At 33.5% G+C, this 22,519-nt stretch overlaps 1 protein-coding gene across 1 annotated transcript in view; it reads left to right on the forward strand.

The window, feature by feature from the left end:
• LOC110583575 (pleckstrin homology domain interacting protein) overlaps positions 1-18,815 on the forward strand; it is a 132,964-nt gene extending 114,149 nt beyond the window's left edge. The window contains exons 32-39 of the mRNA XM_044917665.1: positions 1,398-1,467; positions 1,813-1,863; positions 2,130-2,279; positions 9,333-9,485; positions 10,377-10,540; positions 10,992-11,251; positions 11,757-11,954; positions 16,111-18,815. Of these exons, the coding sequence (XP_044773600.1) occupies positions 1,398-1,467; positions 1,813-1,863; positions 2,130-2,279; positions 9,333-9,485; positions 10,377-10,540; positions 10,992-11,251; positions 11,757-11,954; positions 16,111-16,748 (1,684 nt within the window). The 3' untranslated portion in view covers positions 16,749-18,815. The remainder of the gene's footprint in view (positions 1-1,397; positions 1,468-1,812; positions 1,864-2,129; positions 2,280-9,332; positions 9,486-10,376; positions 10,541-10,991; positions 11,252-11,756; positions 11,955-16,110) is intronic.
• Positions 18,816-22,519: the final 3,704 nt, after the last annotated feature.

Raw genomic sequence — 22,519 nt, forward strand, 5'->3', positions numbered from 1 at the left:
GAATAGTCTATAAAAATGTATTTCTTTCAAATGTTATTTTGAAATACGTTGTTAGAATAGATTAGTATTTAAAGCGTTGATATTATATATATCTAAAAATCCCTGGCATTTCTTAGAGGTAGATAACAAATGTTTATACATTTTTAGCTGACAATAATTTTCATGTTAGGTATAGCTTGAAATTTTGGTTTTTCTATTTTTTAACTGAGTTATTTTGCCAAATTTCAAGCAATAAGGTATATAATCAGGTGATGTGAGAGATACTTGAGCTAGAAATGTATATTTACCCTCTTAGTACAATTTCATAGATAAATTTTTTAAGTAACTATAATATAAGAAAAGACTAACAAGAGAGTCTGTATGAAAGTTTGTGACAGTGGAGTTTTAGGTACGGGGAGAAGTGTGTTAGGATGTTATGGACAAGATAGAAATTGATAGATTTAGGAGAAGTTAGATGGAAGGAAAGCCATTCTAAGGATAAGGAATGGCATGAGGTAGGAAAGTAAAAGGTTATTAAGGGAATTAAGCAATTTAAATCAGATGAAGTAGAGAGTACATCAGCAGAAGTAATAGGGATACAGTGCTATAAGCACAAGTTTGAGCCAGATCATGGAGGGCCTTGAGTGCATTTCTAATCTTAACTGATAGAGAAGAGACAAAAGAACATAAATAGCAGATTGACTGCTACATCTAACCATCTAAGAGGTGATGAGGGTTTAGTTTATGGAAATGAGAAAGGCAGAGGCCAAGAGATTTTGAAGGTAGAATCACAGAACTTGGCCAGTGATTGGGTTAATAGGAGGCAAGGGAAGGAATAGTGAAAACCCATGCATTACTGTAAGAATAGTAATGCTGTTGAAAATAGGAGAGGGAAGTGAGAATAAGGTTTAGACATGTGAAATTTTAGATGATGGAATCTCAGGAGAAGAGTCTGACCAAATCATAGGAATTTGGAATTCATTTACACAGATAAACTGCAGATATATATGATTATCAGGACAAAAACTGTAGTGACAAGGGAAGGTGACTAAAGGACAAAATTTTAGGGAATGACTAAACATTTAAGAATGATAAGAAGGAATTAGAAGACAGGACATATAATAGCTTTCCCTTGTGTACTGAGGAATGGAAGAAGGTGTCTGCCAAACAACAGTGATCTGAACAAAGACTAGGAGGTGAGAATTGGGTTTCATGTAATGAAATAGACCAGATTGGAAGCTCCACATAGGGTGGAGGGGCAGGGGCAGGTGGGTGGGCATAGAGTTTTGGAGTCAACCAATGAAGAAAGCCTTCAGCTTCAAGCTTTATCTTAAAATCTTGTTTTGGTAACAGATTTAAAGGGAAAAAAAAAGGCTCATGACTCTAATCTTGTATACTAACATTGCCTTGTTGTTTAGGGATCAGACTTGTTACAACTTAATTCCACTGTACAATTCAATGAAGAAGAAAGTTTTGTCTGACTCTGAGGTATTTCATATTTCATATTTCATCATTCAGACTATGTTGGTCTTTTTCTATATGTAAAAAGAAATTAACACACAGTAGTTTTCAGATAAATGCTGTTATGAAAATTATTTTTGGCTAATGCTATAGTTTCAAAAAAATGGTCCAGAATTTTCTTGTTATAGTTATTAAAAACATTGTGGGGGGACTTTCTAATCAATCAGTAAAGTGTTCCAGCATATACATTATGGGTTTTCGAAAGTGTAAAAGTAATAATTAGCATATAAACAGCTGTGATAGACTCTGTAAACTCTAAGTTAGAGTATAATCTAGAATGTTTAACAAATCTGATAAATTCTTACTTCAAAGGAAGAAGAGAAAGATGCTGATGTGCCAGGAACTTCTACCCGAAAAAGAAAGGTAAGATACTTTTTGTTTTAGCAGAAGTATTTTATATGAATTAAAATGTATTAAAAGCATTTTTTTAACTCTTTGTATTTTTAAAGACAGATTAAGTATTACTTCCAAATCAGTTTCCATCACAAAATGCATGGTTTTCAGAACTAGGCGAATGATATTTTCTATTATTTAAATTACTTTATATGACCTAATTATATCAGACTGCATTAAAAATACAAATTTTACTGTATAAATGTTATTAATAGATTTGAAAATTTTCATTTTAGGACCATCAACCTAGAAGAAGATTACGTAACAGAGCTCAATCTTATGATATTCAAGCGTGGAAGAAACAATGTCAAGAATTGTTAAATCTCATATTTCAATGTGAAGATTCTGAGCCTTTCCGCCAGCCAGTAGATCTCCTTGAATATCCAGTAAGTATTTTTGGAAATATTTTCTTTACCTGTCAGTTTGCTATATATCTCACACATGACAATTAGCCATTTAAGTTGTTATTTCTTAGGATTATCATTTCTTCATTATTAAATACATCTTGTCATCTGTTTGGTTATATGGAGCATCTACGTCGAGTAGTGGCATTTAAAACAGAAGGAAGTCCAAACTAAGACTCCACAAATAATTGGGTTATGATTCTAGCTCTCCCTCTTACCAGTTGTACAACTTGAGCAGGTCATTTAGTTTTCTGATCTAAATTTTTTTTTATAATTTCCACATAAACTCTTAAGAATTTATTATGGCAGTTATTTAGGAAACAATAATAATACCTACCTAACCTCCCTACAGGGTTATGGATGGAATGAGAATACATTAAAATAGTTTTTAAACTATAGCAGTATATACAAATGCAAGGTAGCATTATTATATTTATGGAATTCATGGTAGGAAGATTGAGTGAATCTGATTTTAGTATTTTTGCATGCAATCTTGGCAATCCAAATATAGCTTAAAGTGATTTTTTTTTATTCCTCTAGTCAGTTATTAAAGGTTGTACAGTTTAGATAATATTCGTGGTTTCAAATGAAAATGAAAATGAAATATTTTGTAAGAGATCATGACCCAGATGTGGTATCCTCTAACTTCGTTACTGTTTTTTCTGTATGTGTTGTAACTTGCAATGATGAAAACAGAGAAATGTCATCAGTAGATATATATCATAAAATGGCCTTTTTGTCATTTAAAAATCAAGAAATGTGGAATCCTGAATGTAAAAGATAAGTTTTTAATTCCAGCAACGTTATAAACTGGGCTAATGTGAACTCTGTGCTCCAAAAAACTCATAGAAGAACTGAGCTAATGCTACAGTACTCTGGTTTTCAATTCTCTTTGGTTTTGGAACGTGTGGATTTCCCTTTGTTTCTTGTGAACCTAACTATGTATATTAGAAAACGTTATAGTTTATCCAGTGCTTGCAGATGTTTGTGTTCCTAGACTTTTCCACAGAAAAGAAGCTAGATAAAAGCTTTAATGTTTAGATTCTCTAGAGGCACAAGTATAGCACTATGTAGAGAGAAAAAGCCATATGAGCCAAGGTGAGGAGGGAAATTGGAACTGAGATCCCACCAGGACTGTTGAAAGATTTCACCCTCAATGAAAACAATAGTATAATTCCCTCCATGAGGAAAAATATCTGTCTGGTGTCAGGAGAGGAGTCTCCCTAAGCTCGCACTATGCAAGGATTTAGAGCCCAAATTTACACTACCCTAGTGTGTAGAAATTCATCAGAGGGAGAAAAAACCAATCCCTAACCACAGATTAATTAATAATGAAAAAAAAAATCACAAACTGTATAAGGGAGTGATCCATCATATATACAACAACAAACACAACAAATGGAAATATTAGCACCCTCTTCCCCAAAACTTGACATATGATAGATAATTTCTGAAATACTGTACTTCATCAAATCTAAAACACCAGTGACTTATTTAATGTACCACCAAGAAAGAAAAATGAAATGCTGCCTGTTAAGCTTGGATTTGTTATTTTGGTTTAAGAGATAAATGGAGGGTGCCTGGGTGGCTCAGTTGGTTAAGTGACTGCCTTCGGCTCAGGTCATGATCCTGGAGTCCCAGGATCGAGTCCCGCATCGGGCTCCCTGCTCGGCAGGGAGTCTGCTTCTCTCTCTGAACCTCCCTCCTCTCATGCTCTCTATCTCTTTCTCTCTCTCAAATAAATAAAAAAAAAAAGAGAGAGAGATAAATGGAGAGATAAGAAGCATGAGGAAAAAAAAGACCTTACCGGGGCTGAGGAGGAGGCAGGTATTTCTAAAAATTTAAACTAAATAGGATTTCTGAAAATGAAATGTATAATCATTGAAATTAAGCTCGGAAAGATTAAGAGATACGGTAGATAGATGAAAAAATTCAGTGAGAGAGGGTAGACAGAATGGGAGAGGGGTAATATTTGAGGAGTTACTGGCTATATACATTTTCTAGGGTGGATAAACATTTGACAGAGCATGACTTCTGACCAGGATATATATGAAAAAAATCTTTACCTGGAATAATAGCGAAAAATTAAAACTCTGAGGACAAAGGAAAATGTTAAAACAACCATACAAAAAATATGGGAGAGACCTGTATTCATGACTCTGCACAGTTATACTTATGCATCTAGAATCTAAACATTAAAGCTTGTATCTTTCTCTTCCTTTCTAGGAAAAAGTCCAGAATACAAATATCTGCTATATACATATATATATATACGTACATACGTATGTATGTGTATATATATATGAGTTGCTTTATATATATCCAACTCTAGATACTGGTGCAGCTGATTCATTTTACTAATGTTGAACTGAGACTCAGATTAAGCAGCTCTCCAAGATCCGTAGCTATTTGTTGACAAAGTGAGAACAAGAGCCCATATTTTCTGATCTCGTGCACCAGAGCTATATGCAGTATTCTTAGAGAATAACTAGTGTATAAGAATGTAGTCTCTTAAGTATTCAAAATAATGAGAGCAGTATTTAGAGCTTCTCCTTCCACAAGCCAAAAGTATTAGCAGACAAATAGAAGAAACAAGAAAAAATTCTAATTTGATCACTTGTTTCTTACGGTACTCCTTGATGGAGGGAGGTGTGAAGACTTAGGACTGTTAACTGTTTTTTATTACCGTCACTGAGAAGTGGAAACTGGATTTATCACTTTTATGTTTCAGAATTAACTATAAGTTAACTATCAACCTAACTCTAGCAGAATATATAAAGCAGTCATATTCTTCATACTTCAGCTTTTGTAATTGAATTTAATAAAATACAAAGCAAGATTTTAAAAATAAAAGTTTTATGCAAATTAGCATGCTAAATAATCTGTCCCATTCCTTTATTCAACAGAGGTGTATTGAGTGGTTACCATAAACTATACTGAGTAATGGAAACCCAAGATACAAACCAAGAAAAATGAAGTGTTTTACATAAATATATTTAACATTTTCCTAAAATCTGCAAAGTTTGTAAAGACAATATGTTATAATATTTAATATCCAAGTAATTATAGTTTCTGTCAAAGTGGTTAGTTACCCTTAAGAGGTTAGAGAGGTTGGACACTGTTCAGACGATGTTACCATTGTATAAAGCAATTCTGTAATTCCTTTAACTTACCCCCTCATCCCCACACATACACAGCTATCTTAAGAGTCAAGGTTTCGGGGACACCTGGGCGGCTCAGTCGGTTAAGCGTCTGCCTTTGGCTCGGGTCGTGATCCCAGGGTCCTGGGATTGAGCCCCGCATCGGGCTCCTTGCTCAGCGGGGAGCCTGCTTCTCCCTCTGCCTGCCACACCCCCTGCTTGTGCTCTCTCTCTCTCTCTGACAAATAAATAAAATCTTAAAAAAAAAAAGAGTCAAGTTTTTAGATACATATTTTTTTTTAAGGCCATTTATATGATTTCATTACACAGGAAAATCTGAAATCACGGTTTCCTCTTTGGATATGTTATTCTTTTCTATTTCACTATCTTTTTTAAGTTTTTATTTTTATTCCAGTTAGTTAACATACAGTGTGGTATTAGTTTCAGGTGCATTGTAGTGATTCAACACTTCCACACATCACCCTGTGCTCATCATGACAAGTGCACTCCTTATTCCCTTCTTGTAACCATTAGTTCTCTATAAATAAAAGTGCCTTTCTTACTTTGTCTCTTTCTTTTTTTTAATTTTTAAAAAATTTTTTTGTTATGTTAATCACCATACATTACATCATTAGTTTTTGATGTAGTGTTCCATGATTCATTGTTTGTGCATAACACCCGGTGCGCCATTCAGTACGTGCCCTCTTTAATACCCATCACCAGGCTAACCTCTCTTTCTCTTATTTATTTCCCATTGCTTGTTTGTTTTGTTTCTGAAATTCTACACAAGTGAAATCCTATAGTATTTGTCCTTCTCTGATTTATTTTGCTTAACATTATACTCTAGCTCATTCATGTCATTGCAGATGGCAAGATTTCAATTTTTTTGGATGAGTAATAGTCCATTGTGTATGTATGTATATGTATATATATATATATATATACCACATCCTCTTTATCCATTCATCAATAATGCTGCTATAAACATATGGGTAGATGTATCCTTTTGAATTAGTGTTCTTGTATTCTTTGGGTAAATACCCAGTAATGTGATTGTTGAATCATAGGGTAGTTCTATTTTTAACTTTTTGAGGAACCTCCATACTGTTTTCTACTGTGTCTGCACCAGTTTGCCTTCCCACCAACAATGCATGAGTGTCCCTTTTTCTTCACATCTTCCCCAACGCCTATTGTTTCTTGCGTCGTTGCCATTCTGACAAGTGTGAGGTGATACCTCATTATAATAATGTTTTGATTTGCATTTCCCTGATGGTAAGTGATGATGAACATCTTTTCATGTATCTCTTGGCCATCTTTATGTCGTTAGAAAAATGTCTGCTCATGTCTTCTTCCAATATTTAATCAGATTATTTGTTTTGAGGATGTTGAGTTTTAGAAGTTCTTTATATATTTTGGATACTCACCCTTTATTGGATGTCATTTGCAAATACCTTCTCCCATTCCATGGGTTGCCTTTAGTTTTGTTGTTTCCTTCGCTGGGCAGAAGCTTTTTATTTTGATGTAGTCCCAATAGTTTATTTTTGCTTTTGTTTCCCTTACCTCAGAAGACATATCTAGAAAAATGCTGTTATGGCTGGTAGCAGAGATTACAGGCCTGTGTTCTCTTCTAGGATTTTTATGGTTTCAGGTCTCACATTTAGGTATTTAATCCATTTTGAATTTCATTTTTTGTGTGACACCAGTATATTTTGATAATTTTGTATATATTATAAACACCTGAGCAACCACTTAAAAAATTATAGCAGAGTTACAGTCATAAACACAATGCATGAATCAAATGGAATCTGTTCAAGTAACCCACAGGAAGATTGGGGAAAAAAATTAAAAACAACAGAACAGACAGAAAACAATAAAATGACAAATGTAATTGAAACCATACAGTGTGTTTTCCAGCCACAATGGAATCAAACCAGAAATAAAAGTAACAGGAAAATCTCTAATCACTTGATTGATAACTAAATAAATACGCTTCTGAATAATTTTTGATACCAAAGTCTTACGGGAAATAAAACACATTGAAATAAAAATACAACATTTCAAAATTTATAGGATGAGGCTAAAACAATGCAGGGAAATTTATAGCACTAAATGGTACATCAGAAGACAGAAAGTCTCAAATCAGTAACCCATGCTCTCTCCTCAAGAACCTAGAAAAATAGGGGCACCTGGGTGGCTCAGTCATTAAGGATCTGCCTTCGGCTTGGGTCATGATCCCAGGGTCCTGGGATCGAGCCCCACATGGGGCTCCCTGCCCTGCGGGAAGCCTGCTTCTCCCTCTCCCACTCCCCCTGCTTTTGCTCCTGCTCTCGCTCTCTGTCAAATAAATAAATAAAATCTTAAAAAAAAAAAACAACCTAGAAAAATAAAAATAAACTTACAGTGAGCAGAAGACAAGAAATATAAAAAGCAGAAATGAATGAAACTGAAAACAGAAAAACAATAGAGAAAATCCATAAAACCAAAAGCTGGTTCTTGGAAAAGATCTATGAAAGTGATAAACCTCTGTTAAGATTTAGAAAGCTAAAAAGAAAAAAGACACAAATTGCTAATACCAGGAATGCAATAGAGGATCATTACAGACCCTGTAGATATCAAAAGGATAATAAAGGAATACTGTAGGCAACTCTACACATACAGATTTGATGTCTTAGATGAAATGGACCAGTTCTGAAAGTACAAACTACCACAACTCACCCAGTGTGAGATCATTTGAATAGCCTTATAACCAGTAAGGAAATTTAATTTGTAATTAAAACCTTTCAAAAAAAGAAATCTCTTAAGTCCAGATGTCTTCACTGGTTAATTCTACCAAATGTTTAAAGAATTAACACAAATTCTACATAGTCTTTTCCACAAGATACAGAAGAGACTACTTTTCCATTCATTCTATGAAACCAGTATTCTCCTGATATTAAAACTGGGCCAAAAAAGTACAGAAGAAGAAAATGCAAATATTCTTAATAAAATATCAGCAAATAGAATTCAACAATATATAAAAATGATTTTATACCATGACCAACGGGGTTTTTATCCAAGGTTGTAAGGCTCATTCAGTATTCAAAAATCTGTCAGTGTAACTTATATTAAGAGAAATTACATGATCATATCAATTAATGCATTTGACAAAATGCAATACCCATTTGTTCTAAGAACGTACATGTTATATACGGTATTATATGGTATAGTCAACACTGCCACAGGAGGAAATGAGTATGGGGCTTAAAAGGAAATTTACTGTGCTGACAAGTCCCAGAGATGTTGTCATTTAATGCTTAGCCAGAGCCTTTATTGGGGTTTCAATGAGAAAGGCAAGACAGAGCAGGGTAAACACTTCAGGACTGGCTAGTTTGAATAATTCCAGTGGGCTTTGGGGGCATAAGGGTGGTCTCTAATAGTCTTGGGACAATTCAAGGCAGAGGAAATACTGGCTTGGTGTGTTGGAATTAGATAAGGAGATGGTTGGTTTACATATGAAAGATGTATTCTCATTGCGGCTTTTTTGCTATCTGTAAGAAGTAAGAATTGGTTGGCCCTGGGAGGGTCAGTCTCTCCTCAGGTCTGTAAAGAACCCAAAATATCAGAGCATCAGGAATACAGAAAATAAAAAAATATAATTAATGTAATTAGCCCTATGATGAATGGATGCCAGATAGACAAATATATAATGTAAGAAAAATAGCACCGTTAATGATAAAATAGGGAGAGGGCATGAAAAAAAATTATTAGAGAAAAGGAGCCTTGATGAGGAAAATAAAGGATTATTAAAAGTTCTAGGACTTGTACTCATCATAGAAATTGTATGTGAATCCCTGTGCTGAGTAGTAACACTTTGTGGTAGTGATATTAATAATACCACCTTTTTTTCTTCTCTTAGGACTACAGAGACATCATTGACACTCCAATGGATTTTGCTACTGTTAGAGAAACTTTAGAGGCTGGGAATTATGAGTCACCAATGGAATTATGTAAAGATGTCAGACTTATTTTTAGCAATTCAAAAGCCTATACACCGAGCAAAAGATCAAGGGTATATAATTAAATTGTTTTTATTTATGTTTAAATGACATCAGTAGAAAAGTAGGTTAAGTAACTGTGTTGCTTTAATTAAAATTTAGAGCAAAATTTAATAAAAATTTAGACTTTCTATTATGTTCTTAATGGTATCCTAGTGGAAAAAAGAATTCACATCTTTCTATTTCTTTCCTTCTATAAAATAACAGTGATGTCACTAATGTTTAGGAATGGTTTTCTTGAACACATATCACATACATACTGTCCTGGTATATATTAGGGTTATGTGGGCTTAACTTTTCCAACTGTTTTTTGCATTAATGGAAAGGCATTTTTGTGAATGAATTATAAAAATGAGTAAAGTTATAAATATCATTTACCTCTCTTTGGGCAGACAAGACATCACAAACGGGTGATATATGGAAATGAAATGAAAAAGAATAGGTGCTAATTCTAAGTAGCAATGGAAAACAGGTTCAGAACCTCAGGGATAGTTTCAGTGTGATAGAGTTCACAGGAATTTTGTCTACATGAGCCATCGGAATTGGTATTAAGGCTTTTCTCTAAGAATCTGAAATCTTGAGGGGTGCCTGGTTGGTTTAGTTGGTAGAGCATGCAACTCTTGATCTCGGGGTTGTAAGTTTGAGGTCTTTGTTGGGTGTTGTAGAGATTACTTAAAATGTTTAAAAAAAGAAAAGAATCTAAAACCTTGGAATATTTCTAATCTAAATATAAAAATAGTTTAATTGTAAAAGTGCTTTAGTTTTGCTCTTCATCCAAAGAGATTGGGAAAAGGTAATGTTTAAACTGTTAAAACTTTTTGCTAGAAAAATAAGTTACATGTTAATATTTACTGAACAGGCATTTTCCTTTGAGGAATGTTTAAACACTTCTTTTCTTATCACAGATTTACAGCATGAGTTTGCGCCTGTCTGCATTCTTTGAAGAACATATTAGTTCAGTTTTATCAGATTATAAATCTGCTCTTCGTTTTCATAAAAGAAATACAATAACCAAAAGGAGGAAGAAAAGAAACAGAAGCAGCTCTGTTTCCAGTAGTGCTGCATCAAGGTATTTGATTTATTTTAAAAAGCATCAACTGATCTATAACTTTGTCATCTAAATGATAGAACTCGGTGTTTTTTAATACTTCCTTTACTATTCCCTATATTGCAGAATGATATATTTGACATGCAAGTTCCTAAGATGTGGAGGATTTTTAATCTTTTAACTAAAGCTATACTAGTGTAAGTGCTTAAATTCAAACTGCTAAATCTATACAGTAAAACAGCATTTTTAGGATAGTGATGGCATCATGCTTTCTGTCATATAACTGTAGCATTTATGGCAGTCCTTCACTAAATATTCACTTTCAAAGGCTCACAACCATATGAAATCCACTACAAATCTCATATTTTAACATATTTCATAATAGTACAAATATTGAATCCAACAGTATAAAACTATTTTATTCATCTACATGAAGCTGTAAGAATGACTAATGATATTATTTTATTTACAGCCCTGAAAGGAAAAAAAGGACATTAAAACCCCAGCTAAAGTCCGATATCTCTACCTCTCCATTCTCTACACCTACACGAACAATACCACCACGGCATAATGCCACTCAGATAAATGGTAAAACAGAATCCAGTTCTGTAGTTCGAACCAGAAGCAATCGAGTGGTTATAGATCCAGTTACCACTGAGCAACCATCTACTTCTTCAGCAGCAAAGACTTTAATTTCAAAAGCTAATACATCTGCAATGCCAGGGAAGACAAGTAAGAATCAGTTACAGTTTCTAAATTGAAGTATATGTAATTTTTAAATTTAAGCTTTTATTTTGCCAAATGAGATATACTGGGTTTTAGTAAATTCCAGCAGACAGTGTTAGTTTTCCTCTCTTTATTGTTTGTTTTGTTTTTAATAAGAAAAAATTGAGGTTTAGGAATGTCAGTGTACAGTAATGCTTAAAAATGGCAGCTCTGATCCAGACTGCCTGAACTTAAATCCTGGTACCCAGACTTGGTAACAATTTGCCAAGGCATAATCTTTAAGTGACTGGACAGCGTCAAAAAGGTCTAAACTGTTAAGAGTATATTTGTGTATTCCTTTTTCCTGTTTGAAAGTAAATTTCCTAAGGAAGCATTAAGCAACTCCTAGGTTTTATCCTTTTGGCTAATTCAAGCAATTCAGGTTAGAAATAATCCCAACCTCCTTGCTTGTTTTTAGGTTAAATAACTCTTAGTTTTTAATCATGTGTGTGTGTGTTTGTGTGTGTTTTAGTTCTAGAGAATTCTGTGAAACATTCCAAAACCTTGAATACTCTTTCAAACCCTGGTCAATCCAGTATCAGTCATGGCACTAGGAATAATTCTGCGAAAGAAAACATGGAAAAGGAAAAGCCAGTCAAACGTAAAGTGAAATCATCTGTACTCTCAAAAACATCCACTCTTACAAAGTCATCACCTATCATTGAGCAAGGTAAGGTGTTATTTGTATCTTCCAAGATACATAGTAGGTATTTCTTAAAAATGATGCTTTTTGTCAGAGGTAGCATTTATATCCACTTTTTATTAGATTGCCCATTTAAAAGTCACACGTTCTGTACTAGTTGATACATTCAGTGAGACATCTCTTGATTTGCAGCTTTGTGCCCAAAGCAAACTGTATTGTCATTAAACTTAAAAGCCATAAAAATTGCTATATGGAAATAAAAACAAATTCTAGAATCAAAGGCTTTTAGTGATGTAAATTAAATAGTTCTGACTTCATTATTACAACACCTTAAAAAGTGTATTCAGGGGCGCCTGGGTGGCTCAGTCTTTGCCTTTGGCTCGGAAGGGGCTCCCTGTCTTCTCCCTCTACCCCTTCCCCCCCTGCTTGTGATCTCTCTCTCAGGCTCTCGCTTTCAAATAAATAAAATCTTAAAAAAAGAAAAAAAGTGTATTCAAGAAGTTTAAATTAAATTGGATTTAATTAACCCAGTGTAGCAGTCTTTACTTTTCTAGAAAAATTAAGTTCTTACATCACAAAATTCGGCACACTGCCCTTCACTAAACAGTAACTCGTTAGGGTAGACAACAGCCCAACCTCTATTCTGTCATACAACTTTTAACCCTTTAGAGTTAAGCTTCCAGATTCTTGCATCTGCAGATTTTCACTATAAAGACTTTGTTTGAAAAATGGAGAAAGTAACTGATATAATACATCCTGTGACATGTTAAAAGAATTATGGCTTGTTGGCAATAAGCAGCTCAAAAATAAGCATTTTGTATCATGACTTCTGAAGTACGCTTAAACAGTTTCCTCATGAACATTCTCCTCAGCAACCTCTCAAAATTTAATTTTTCTACTGATACATTCTCTTTTTGATGAATGGCGTTGGGATCTACCCCCTGCATAAACTTAAAATGAGGGAATCATCTGGCCTTCTCTTCCAGATCTACTTCATAGTCATTAGTTCTTGTTATTTCTGCTTCCTTAATATCTCTGAAATCCATTCCTCCTCTCACTTCTGTGTTCTTAATTCAGGCCTACATAATTTCTCACCTGGACTATTGTCCTAGTTTCCTAACTGGTCTCACTGTTTCCGTTCTTGGCTCTTCCTTACCCAGTCCATCTTCCACATTGTGCAAAATTGATCTTTCCCATCATTTATTTATCTCCAGCACATGTTGTGCACGCATGCCCACACACACACTTCAAATCCTTCCCTGCTTTCAAATCATGTGGAATCAGTTTTAGTGTTTTTGCCTATTATATAAGACTCTTCATTACTTGGCTGTTGCCTAACATTCCAGCTTTCTTTACTTTCTCCTTTTTATGTGCCAGCTATCCTACAACTTGGAAGTCCCTGAATTTTCATTGCCCTTTTCTTCCTTATTTGGAATGTCTTTTTTTCCTCCCGATTTAATGGTTTCGTGAACCTTTCAAGTCTCACTTTGAAATAGCATCTACTCCAGGAAGCTGCTTCTTGGGTTCTTTAGACCGAATCAAGCACTTCATCTTTTATGTTCCCAGAACACCCTGTTCATTGCTTTTTGTGGTAGAGTATTCTTTACATGTGTCTGTATCCAGTAGAATCTGAACTCCTGTTTAATTACTTTTTCTAATCACCTATACTTAGTATATAATGGACAGTCAGTGTTTGAATAAAGAAGCAAATGTGCTCACTTGGGCAACACATGTACTGAATAAAGAAGCAAATGACTTTGTATATATGAGTGTTTTATATTTTTATATTTGCTTCCTTTCTGAACTGAATTAAAAGTTTTATATAGTATATTGGCCTTGCCTCTGTCACTTTGAACCCTACAAAAATCAAATGTATATAGTGAATTGGTTCTAACATTATGATAGGGATATGTAAGTTTTGAGTATCACAAATATACAAGAGTTACCAGTACAGTATAGAAATACAATAAGCTAGTAAGTCATTAATAATTTATTACATAAATATTGACACCTGGATTAACTATTAGAATCAAGAGGCAGTGCTGTCCAGTGGAAATATAAACCATGACATATACATGGTTTAAGTTTTCTAGTAGCTACTACATGCAATAATAACAGGTGAAATTACCAATTTTAATTATTTATTCCATTATGTCCAAAATATTTCAACATGAAATCAGTATTTCAAAATGTACAATGCTTCAGTATTCACATTTAAATTTAATTAAAAATTCAGTTCCTTAATTGCATAGCTGTGTTTCAAGTGCTCAGTAGCCACATGGTTAGTAACTACCTTACTGAACACAGATCCACATAGAGCTGCATTAGTTCTTAACCTTTTTAGTTTATGTATTGCTTTGTAATGTTGATGAAACCTGTAGTTCTTTCCCCCAGGAAATGCGTATAGGTGTATTCACACAAAATTTGGACCATTTCAAGAAGTTCATGGAGTCCTTGAAGTCACACTATAGAATTTCTATAGTGGGTACATGGACTGGATCTTAAGATTCCTTGTCAGTAGTCTTAATGTAAAACAAAATGTATAGAATCCTTAGACAGGTTAAGTGTAATTGTGTGTTAGAAAAAATAATTACTTTATTCATACACACACACACACACACACACAGACACTACATTTCTCCCTGTTCCCCTTTCCTTCATTATGCCAGAAAACCACTAAAGAAAATTATTTGTACTCTGGGGGTCAGGAAATGAGGGTTTTGCCTTTTCCTTCTGCCTCTGACCTCTTGTGACCTTGATTTTTTTCTGTGATACTTATGAAGTGTAATTCAAACCTATGACCAAAAAAATTCCATTATGAACATTATGAAGAAGCATTCACTTTAAAAGCAGTTTTCATCTCTTTATGGATTTCCTCTAGAATATTGCATTGCAGATCACCCATCACAACCAAACAAAAAAAACTCAGAACTTTGAAGGAAAAAGTTAATGGTAATACATGTTTATCACCTTTTTCCTTTATCTGATGGGGTAATAGCATTTTTTTAACACAGAAGGGCAGTTCATCATGATCTCTAGATCCTGTAGATTTAGAATTTGATCTCTAGATTAATTTTCTGATTTTTTTTTTTTTACAAAGCATAATAACCTTTATCATGGAATTTGTTACAATTATAATGGTGGCATACCTAATAGATTTGATTGATACATGGAGTTAGTACTGCTTATGATAATAAATCAGTTGTTTGCCATTCAATTACATAAGGATATAGGACTATTTCAAAGAGCCTGTGAGTGAAGAAAACTGCTGTTGTTTATTTCATCCTTTTTAAACAATTCTGAGAACCTAGTTCATGACCAAGAGTAACTTGTTTCTACTCTTATAGTTAGGACAGATGAAGAATATCAAAGGCATGGTAGTTTTTCTGGAGAATAATTGATGTAAATTATTCCAGTAGATGTACTCTGAAACTTCTTATGTGGTAGGGTTACTACAAGAGGAGGTCCCTTTTACTTCTAAGGGACATAAGGAAATATTTAGACTGTAAACTCTTCTGTGATACTAGAAGAGGGTATGATGATCACATCCAAAAAGGGATCAAATAAGAGTGAGAATCATTCCAGTCTTGATAGTCCCTTTTTATTCCATCCCTAGTAGGAAAAAGTGATTAGAGGTAAGTAGAAAGGATGATACGCTTATGATTCAGATTACCAAGTTAAAATGTCATGGATTTTATACTAAGATCATTTTCCATAATTGAGCTGCTTAAAGGTAGGAATACAGGAGACTTTTTAATGAGGTAAACAAAGTTCTTTGTGGTTGCTAAGCTGCATACAAGTATACAGGGTCATTTTGTGTAATGGAAACAATGCTTTTATATTAGAGCATGTAATAAAGGTAATAGTGGAATAAGAAGTCTTGGCTGATCCCCAGCTCGATCATAATTTATAGTATTAACAGGTTATTTATTTGTTCTGAGTTTCATTTCCCTCATGTGAGGTCATTAATGATTTCATTGAGGATCTTTCCTCCTCTGTGAGTTTCAAGTAGAAAATAAGATCATTAAACTCTCAGCCTTTGGTGGTGGTTCTTCTCATTTTAGTAAAAACAAAAATTAGAATTATGTTATTACATAAGTATAGCAATGTCCTTAATGACTAGTTTGAGGGTCAAGTAAAAAAAGCAATTCCATATATTAAGTGTGCTGTTGTTCCTTTTTAGCAGATTGTAAGAACAATGCTCTCATACCAGGAAGCATTCAAGTAAATGGCCATGGAGGGCAGCCATCCAAACTTGGGAAGAGAGGACCTGGAAGGAAGCCTAAGGTAGAAGTTAATACCAACAGTGGTGAAGTTACACACAAGAAAAGGGGTAGAAAGCCCAAAAAGCTACAGTATGCAAAGCCAGAAAATTCAGAGCAAAATAATGTGCATTCAATCAGAGATGAAGTAGTTCCTTCTTCAACATGCAGTTTTCTTTCTGAAACTAATACTGTAAAGGAGGATTTGTTACAGAAGAAAAGTCGTGGAGGCAGAAAACCGAAAAGGAAGATGAAGACACAAAAACTAGATTCAGATCTCATAGTTCCTACAAGTGTTAAAATGCTAAGGAGAAGTAACCGAAGAAAGACAGATGATCCTATGGATGAGGAAGAAGAGTTTGAGGAACTTAAAGGCTCTGAGCCCCACATGAGAACTAGAAACCAAGGTCGAAGGACAGCTTTCTATAATGAGGAGGATTCTGAAGAGGAGCAAAGGCAGCTGTTGTTCGAAGACACCTCTTTGACTTTCGGAACTTCTAGTAGAGGACGAGTCCGAAAGTTGACTGAAAAAGCAAAAGCTAATTTAATTGGTTGGTAACTTGTACCAAAATATTTTCCTTCAAAATCATAAAGTAGGTACAGTTAAGGAATATGTAGAACTAAGGCTTCTGCTTCCTTGCTGCTATGGTGGATTAGGGAATGTTATGATTTGATTTGCAAAAAAACAAACAAACTTACAAGACACTTCACTTCTTTAAATGAATATATATATATATAAATATATACATATATATTTTAAATGTTTGCTATTTATTGCCCTTAGGTAGGTTATGCATTTCAACATTCATTTCATTCACTGTTTGAAACAAAAGAAATTGAGGACCTATAATGAATTCCCAGTTTATTTCTGGAAAAGACAGTTCTGCTACACTCTTGAGGAGCATAATATTCCTAGTGATAGAGCATTTCATGTTAAAATGAATTATTTTTGACCAAGCCAGGTACATTTCTATGGATACAGAAGTCGTGCCCCTAGGAAGACAGATGTTACCAGAGTAGCAGTAAGTTAAGAAGTGTGTTTCCTCTAAAGATAAATATAAAATTCCCACCATTTGATACCCTAAAAAGTTTAATTTTAATTATAGAATGTTCATCTACAAAGAATCTAGACAAGGCTTTTGCTGTATTCCATTTCTGCCAAACGTAAGAGAAAATGTACTTATGAAAAGGAAACATATCCACATTGGAAAACATTTGACTGTCTAATTTTTCAGACCTTGATTCTTATATCAATCACTCAATCTCTGTTTATTGTGCCAAAGACTGAGAATCAGTGCAGTGGAAAGCCTGTTTTTGACTGTCAGGACAGCATACACTTTTCAATATTGGAAAGGCTATATATTATTCTAAAGAGCACGTTATTAAAAAGAGTTATGCTGAGATGTATCTTTTTTTTGGTACTTAATAGTAGAAAATAATGCACTGGTGGGTCCTTTGACAGAGATGTTTTAGAGAAAATGTTTAAGTGGTTAAAGGATTCAAGGAAAATACAGGAAAAAGGTATGGGATTTGATGTTTACTTGTTGATCTGGATTGATGTCGTTTCTAAACTTTAGACATATCTAATAGGCTAAAATGACTTACAAAGAAATGTGTCTGTGTGTGTATGTGTATATATTGATAAATGGGTATAATTAAATATATATACAAACACATACTTATATACTATTACCCAGGTATAAATTCTTTTTTCAGGATTTTTTAGATAGTGGTAGAATAAAAATAATTTTAAAATGTCATACTTTATAGTTTAATTTTAAGGGGAAGATTGGTTATTTTCAATTATTAAAGGTTAAAATAGGCCAAATCACTTTTTATGCAATCATGTTTTATACAGTGGTCTCATTGCACATTGTGTTTTTTCTGCACTTTTTATGGTATCCTTATCACGCTGGTATGTCAGTATACACCCTAAAGAAAAATTCCATTTAATGATTGTGCCTTGTATTCTATTATTTTTTGCATCATTAGTAAAATTAAGTTGTCTATTGTAAATGATAACTATATGACTTAGGAGAATGTATTGCTATATGTACTGCTATGGAAAAGGAAAGCAGTTATTTATTTGTTTATGGTACAGTTAGTTATTTTATACCTTAAAAACCAACATAAATACCATTTCTATTGTTTAAAAATTATTGTCCATTTTTTAAAAAGTTTAAAGAATGTAGTATTTTCTGAGGACTGGTATGGTACAAAAATGTAACCAAAATTTTCAGATACTACATTTTTAAAAACTGAGGATGGGAAAATATGTATCAGCATGACCCTGATGTAGAAAAATAAAGTCTTTAATTGAACCTTGGCAAAATACATTACATAATTATTTCTTTACTTGTTTCTGATAGGGATAAATGTTAGCCGTCATTTAATTGTATTGAAGAACAATGGAAAGTGATGCATTTGGGCTTTTTAGATCATTTGTAACTAAATTTGTACAGAAATCCTCCTGTGAAATTAAGTAAACCATTTTCCAGATCTTAACTGGATTGCTGAGATTTTGCAGTTGAGAAATAATTTCAAATTTTTCAGGTTTTTGTATATTTATTTTTTTCTAACAAATATATTTAACTATATAATTAAAATTCAGTAGTTAAACTCTTCATAATGCAGAAATGGATGGCTTGGTTGTATAGTAAAGTGAGTCTTTCAGTTACACCATTATTGAGAATAATGTGTATGTTTGAGATTTAAGTCATTAAAGTAATGTGTTGCTTTTGAAGGCAATCTATTTGAAACATGTAATTTCCTGATGTTATCTGCACTGTGTTGGAAAAAAATAATAGACTATAAATCCATTTTTGTAAAAATTACGTGTATAGTTTTAAGGTGTGTACAGAAAAAGGAAGAGCGTACACAGTCTTAGAGTGGAATATACCTCTAGTATGATGTATGGATTGGTTCTAACTCTTGAGCAAAGAAATGAATATTTACCATCTTACCTGCAACAAGTAAATGTACTGTTCCTGTTCTAAAGACACTGTATATTTATGACCTTATTTGGACATCATTAGACACTGGTTTCTTAGTAAAGCAAAAATGGCTTGGATTCAGATTCTTTGTAATTGAAACACTTAAAAACGTATTCGTAATACCAGATATATTTAGATTTTATATTTTTATAATTTAGCTTCTATACATTGTAAAAGTTGAATTGAGAAATTTAAGTCATCATCATATTTTTGTTCTGTTTGACCAAATATCAAAACTATTGGAAAAATATCCTCTTTGAGACAGTGACACCATGTATGTACTCTTTGTAGGCCAAAAGGAAATGTTGGCAGTTTTCTTAGGTGAGCAATAGAAACCTCAAGTTTATTGAAAGTTTCAGAATACATGGAAAATATAAATCAATTTATATATTTTTAAGTCCCTAACCCTAATATTCTCTCCACCCCAACAGTCTCCAGTCCCAATCAAATCTTACAAAGTTATAAAATGTTGCAAATGAGCAGTTTAAACATTCAGTTTAATTACAGCCTCACAACTCTGGGCAATAGATATATACCTTCTTAAAATTTTATCCTTTGCAATCTGCTATTATGTCATTAGACTGTTTTCTGCATAAATTTATGTACTAAAGGATGTTGGTCTTGTTTCCATTGTTTTTATTATTGGCAGAGCTTCACAAATCTGAAGACTATTTGTTAACATTGTTATGAAAGTATCTTCCTCCTTTAATTAGAATAACTGTATAGAATAATCGTGAGCTTGATCATGTCACATCTGAGATACGAGTTTAGCTGGATTTAGTATCACTTGGAAGTGAATTGCATAAGATAGACTGGTCTGCAAAAAGATCCTCATGCAGCAGTTGTGTTAACATCTAGAACTGCCGCTTACCTGCAGTGTAGTATATTAATCAGACATTTTAACAAATGTATTCAAGTAACATTTTTGCTTATGTGATATTCACATTTACATGTTTTAAAAATCTGACTTATAACTTAGTTCCTCTAGTTAAAAGTATTTAATTCTAGCATTCCATTTTATCCATACATACCTATGTATCTCTCACATGTCAATTGGAAGCAATTTTGATTTTGTTTTCTATCTAATGAAAACAAATTGTTATTCTGAATGTTTTTGTTCACCTGAAATTTATTTTTAAGTAGGTTGAAAGGACCAAGATACTTGAGTGTTTAAAGGGCTATAAGCATTCTCCTTATATGCAGGAAATACATGATTTTAAAAGTCATAAAAGGGGAATTAATTTTATGTTCTGTGAATTGTCCCCATACTAAAAAAGTATTTAAGAAAGTATTTTTTACATAACAGGTTGTGATGTGGTTTAGTTATATTTAGGTGAGAATTTATTTTCCTATTAAAATTAGAAAAATACACCTTTTCCTTACTTTCTTCCTTGCACTTCCCCTCAGTTCCCCAAATTTCCAAGTGATTTGAACTAAGTTTACTAAGAAACTACTTATGTTCTTAATTATACTGAGCTAAGCACTACAGATGATATTTTGTACTATGTACAGTAACCAAGAAGAGGTCAAATTGAGTCAGAAGACTGTAAGTACCACTTTTGACGCTCCAGAGATAAATCTTGTACACACTGCAGTAAAACAACTAGAAAATATTATGAGCTATAAATATATATTATTTTTAGTTTTGATAGCTCTGTGTTGAAATACTTTTTTAATGCAGATAAAATCATCAGGAAATTAACCTTTATATGGCACAAAACCAAATACATTAATAGTGGGTGGCTATGAGTTTCTACATTTAAGGAGATAAGAGAATAGGTTTGAGATGATATATAGTACACACGATATGATGCAGAGAGGCACACACATGCTCATTACTTTTAAGATTGTGTGTGTTGATTAATCACAGTGGTAAACTATAAATGGAGGCAAAATACAAAGTTACATTTTTGGACCATATTAAAACTGCAAGAAGATGAGGTCTTTATTAAAGATCCTTTAGAAAACTGTTAAATCCTGTCACACGATATTTAGACGTGTAGAATGTAGCTCAATTTTTAAAAAGTAACTGACCTAGAGGGTTAAAGTTGAAACTGACACATTTTCAAATTAAAATTATACTTATTTTGTACAGAAAACAATGTTAAACACAAGCAAATCTGTTGTATGTAATAAGTAACACAGAGTTTAAAGACAAATTATTTAGCTTTATTAAGGTTTTTGTTTTTTTCCTTCCAGAAACCTGGAGTATCATGTTATAAATGGCAGTCTCACACCAGAATAGCAGTGCCCTTTCTTTTTGTACATATTGATTGGACCTTTCTTTACTGTTATGTGGACACTTTCTATGTTAGTTTTGATGCATAATTCTTTGAATCCTTTTATACAAACTAGAATGTATGTGTAAGAATTCCTGTCCCTGCAATGTAGTAACTACAAACTTATTTTTAAATAAATAGAAAACTTGTTTTTCTAAGCTATTTTGTAGAGCCTCCTGATTTATTTGCTTTTTGGGGGGAGGGGGGAGGTAACACATTAGCACTAAGTGCATCATTTCAACAGGCACTGTACCAAAAGAGCTATTATGTAAATGCCCTATTTAGCAGAATGTTAAAGTTACTAACCAGTTGTGGGTACCCTAATTCCAAAATAACCAAAGGTTGAAAATAAGTCCCTGGCCTTTTTTTTTAAGATTTTATTTGTTTATTTGAGAGAGAGCATGTGCACATGCGCACCTCAGTGAGCAAAAGGGAGTAGAGGGAGAGGGAGAGAGAATTTCAAGGAGACTCTGTGGTGAGCAGAGCGCAACTTGGGACTTGATCTCACCACCCTGAGATCATGACGTGAGCTGAAACCAAGAGTGTGTCGCTTAACTGACAGCCACCCAGGCACCCCAAGTCACTTGCCTTTTAATACGTACATTTAATAAAACAATTTTACTAATTTACTAGTGCAAGTTATTTTACTGGGTGATAAATATATTCAGGTATTTCTAAGAGATAATTCAAAGGAACAGTTTGTGTATTTTTTTCAAAATGTGAAGTAAAATTCCTGCAAAAAAAATGATGGAATGTGGAAAATTTTCACTTGTTAAGCAGTTAATACAAAATAAGATTTGTGAAAGATTGCTGTTTTCCTAGAAGTTTGTTCAGATTGGCATACATTTTTTACTTCCTAAGAATCCCAATTTTAGCATAAAGAATACATAGGGCTATAACAAATGACAATTCAGATTAAGCAGATAAATGGGATGATTTGTGATTTTGTGCTGTTAATGATCATTTCTCCCTAAGAAATTTTGTTTAAGGGGCGCCTGGGTGGCTCAGTTGTTAAGCGTCTGCCTTCGGCTCAGGTCATGATCCTGGAGTCCTGGGAT

Source organism: Neomonachus schauinslandi, chromosome 8, assembly GCF_002201575.2.
Source record: "Neomonachus schauinslandi chromosome 8, ASM220157v2, whole genome shotgun sequence".
NCBI lineage: Eukaryota > Metazoa > Chordata > Mammalia > Carnivora > Phocidae > Neomonachus > Neomonachus schauinslandi.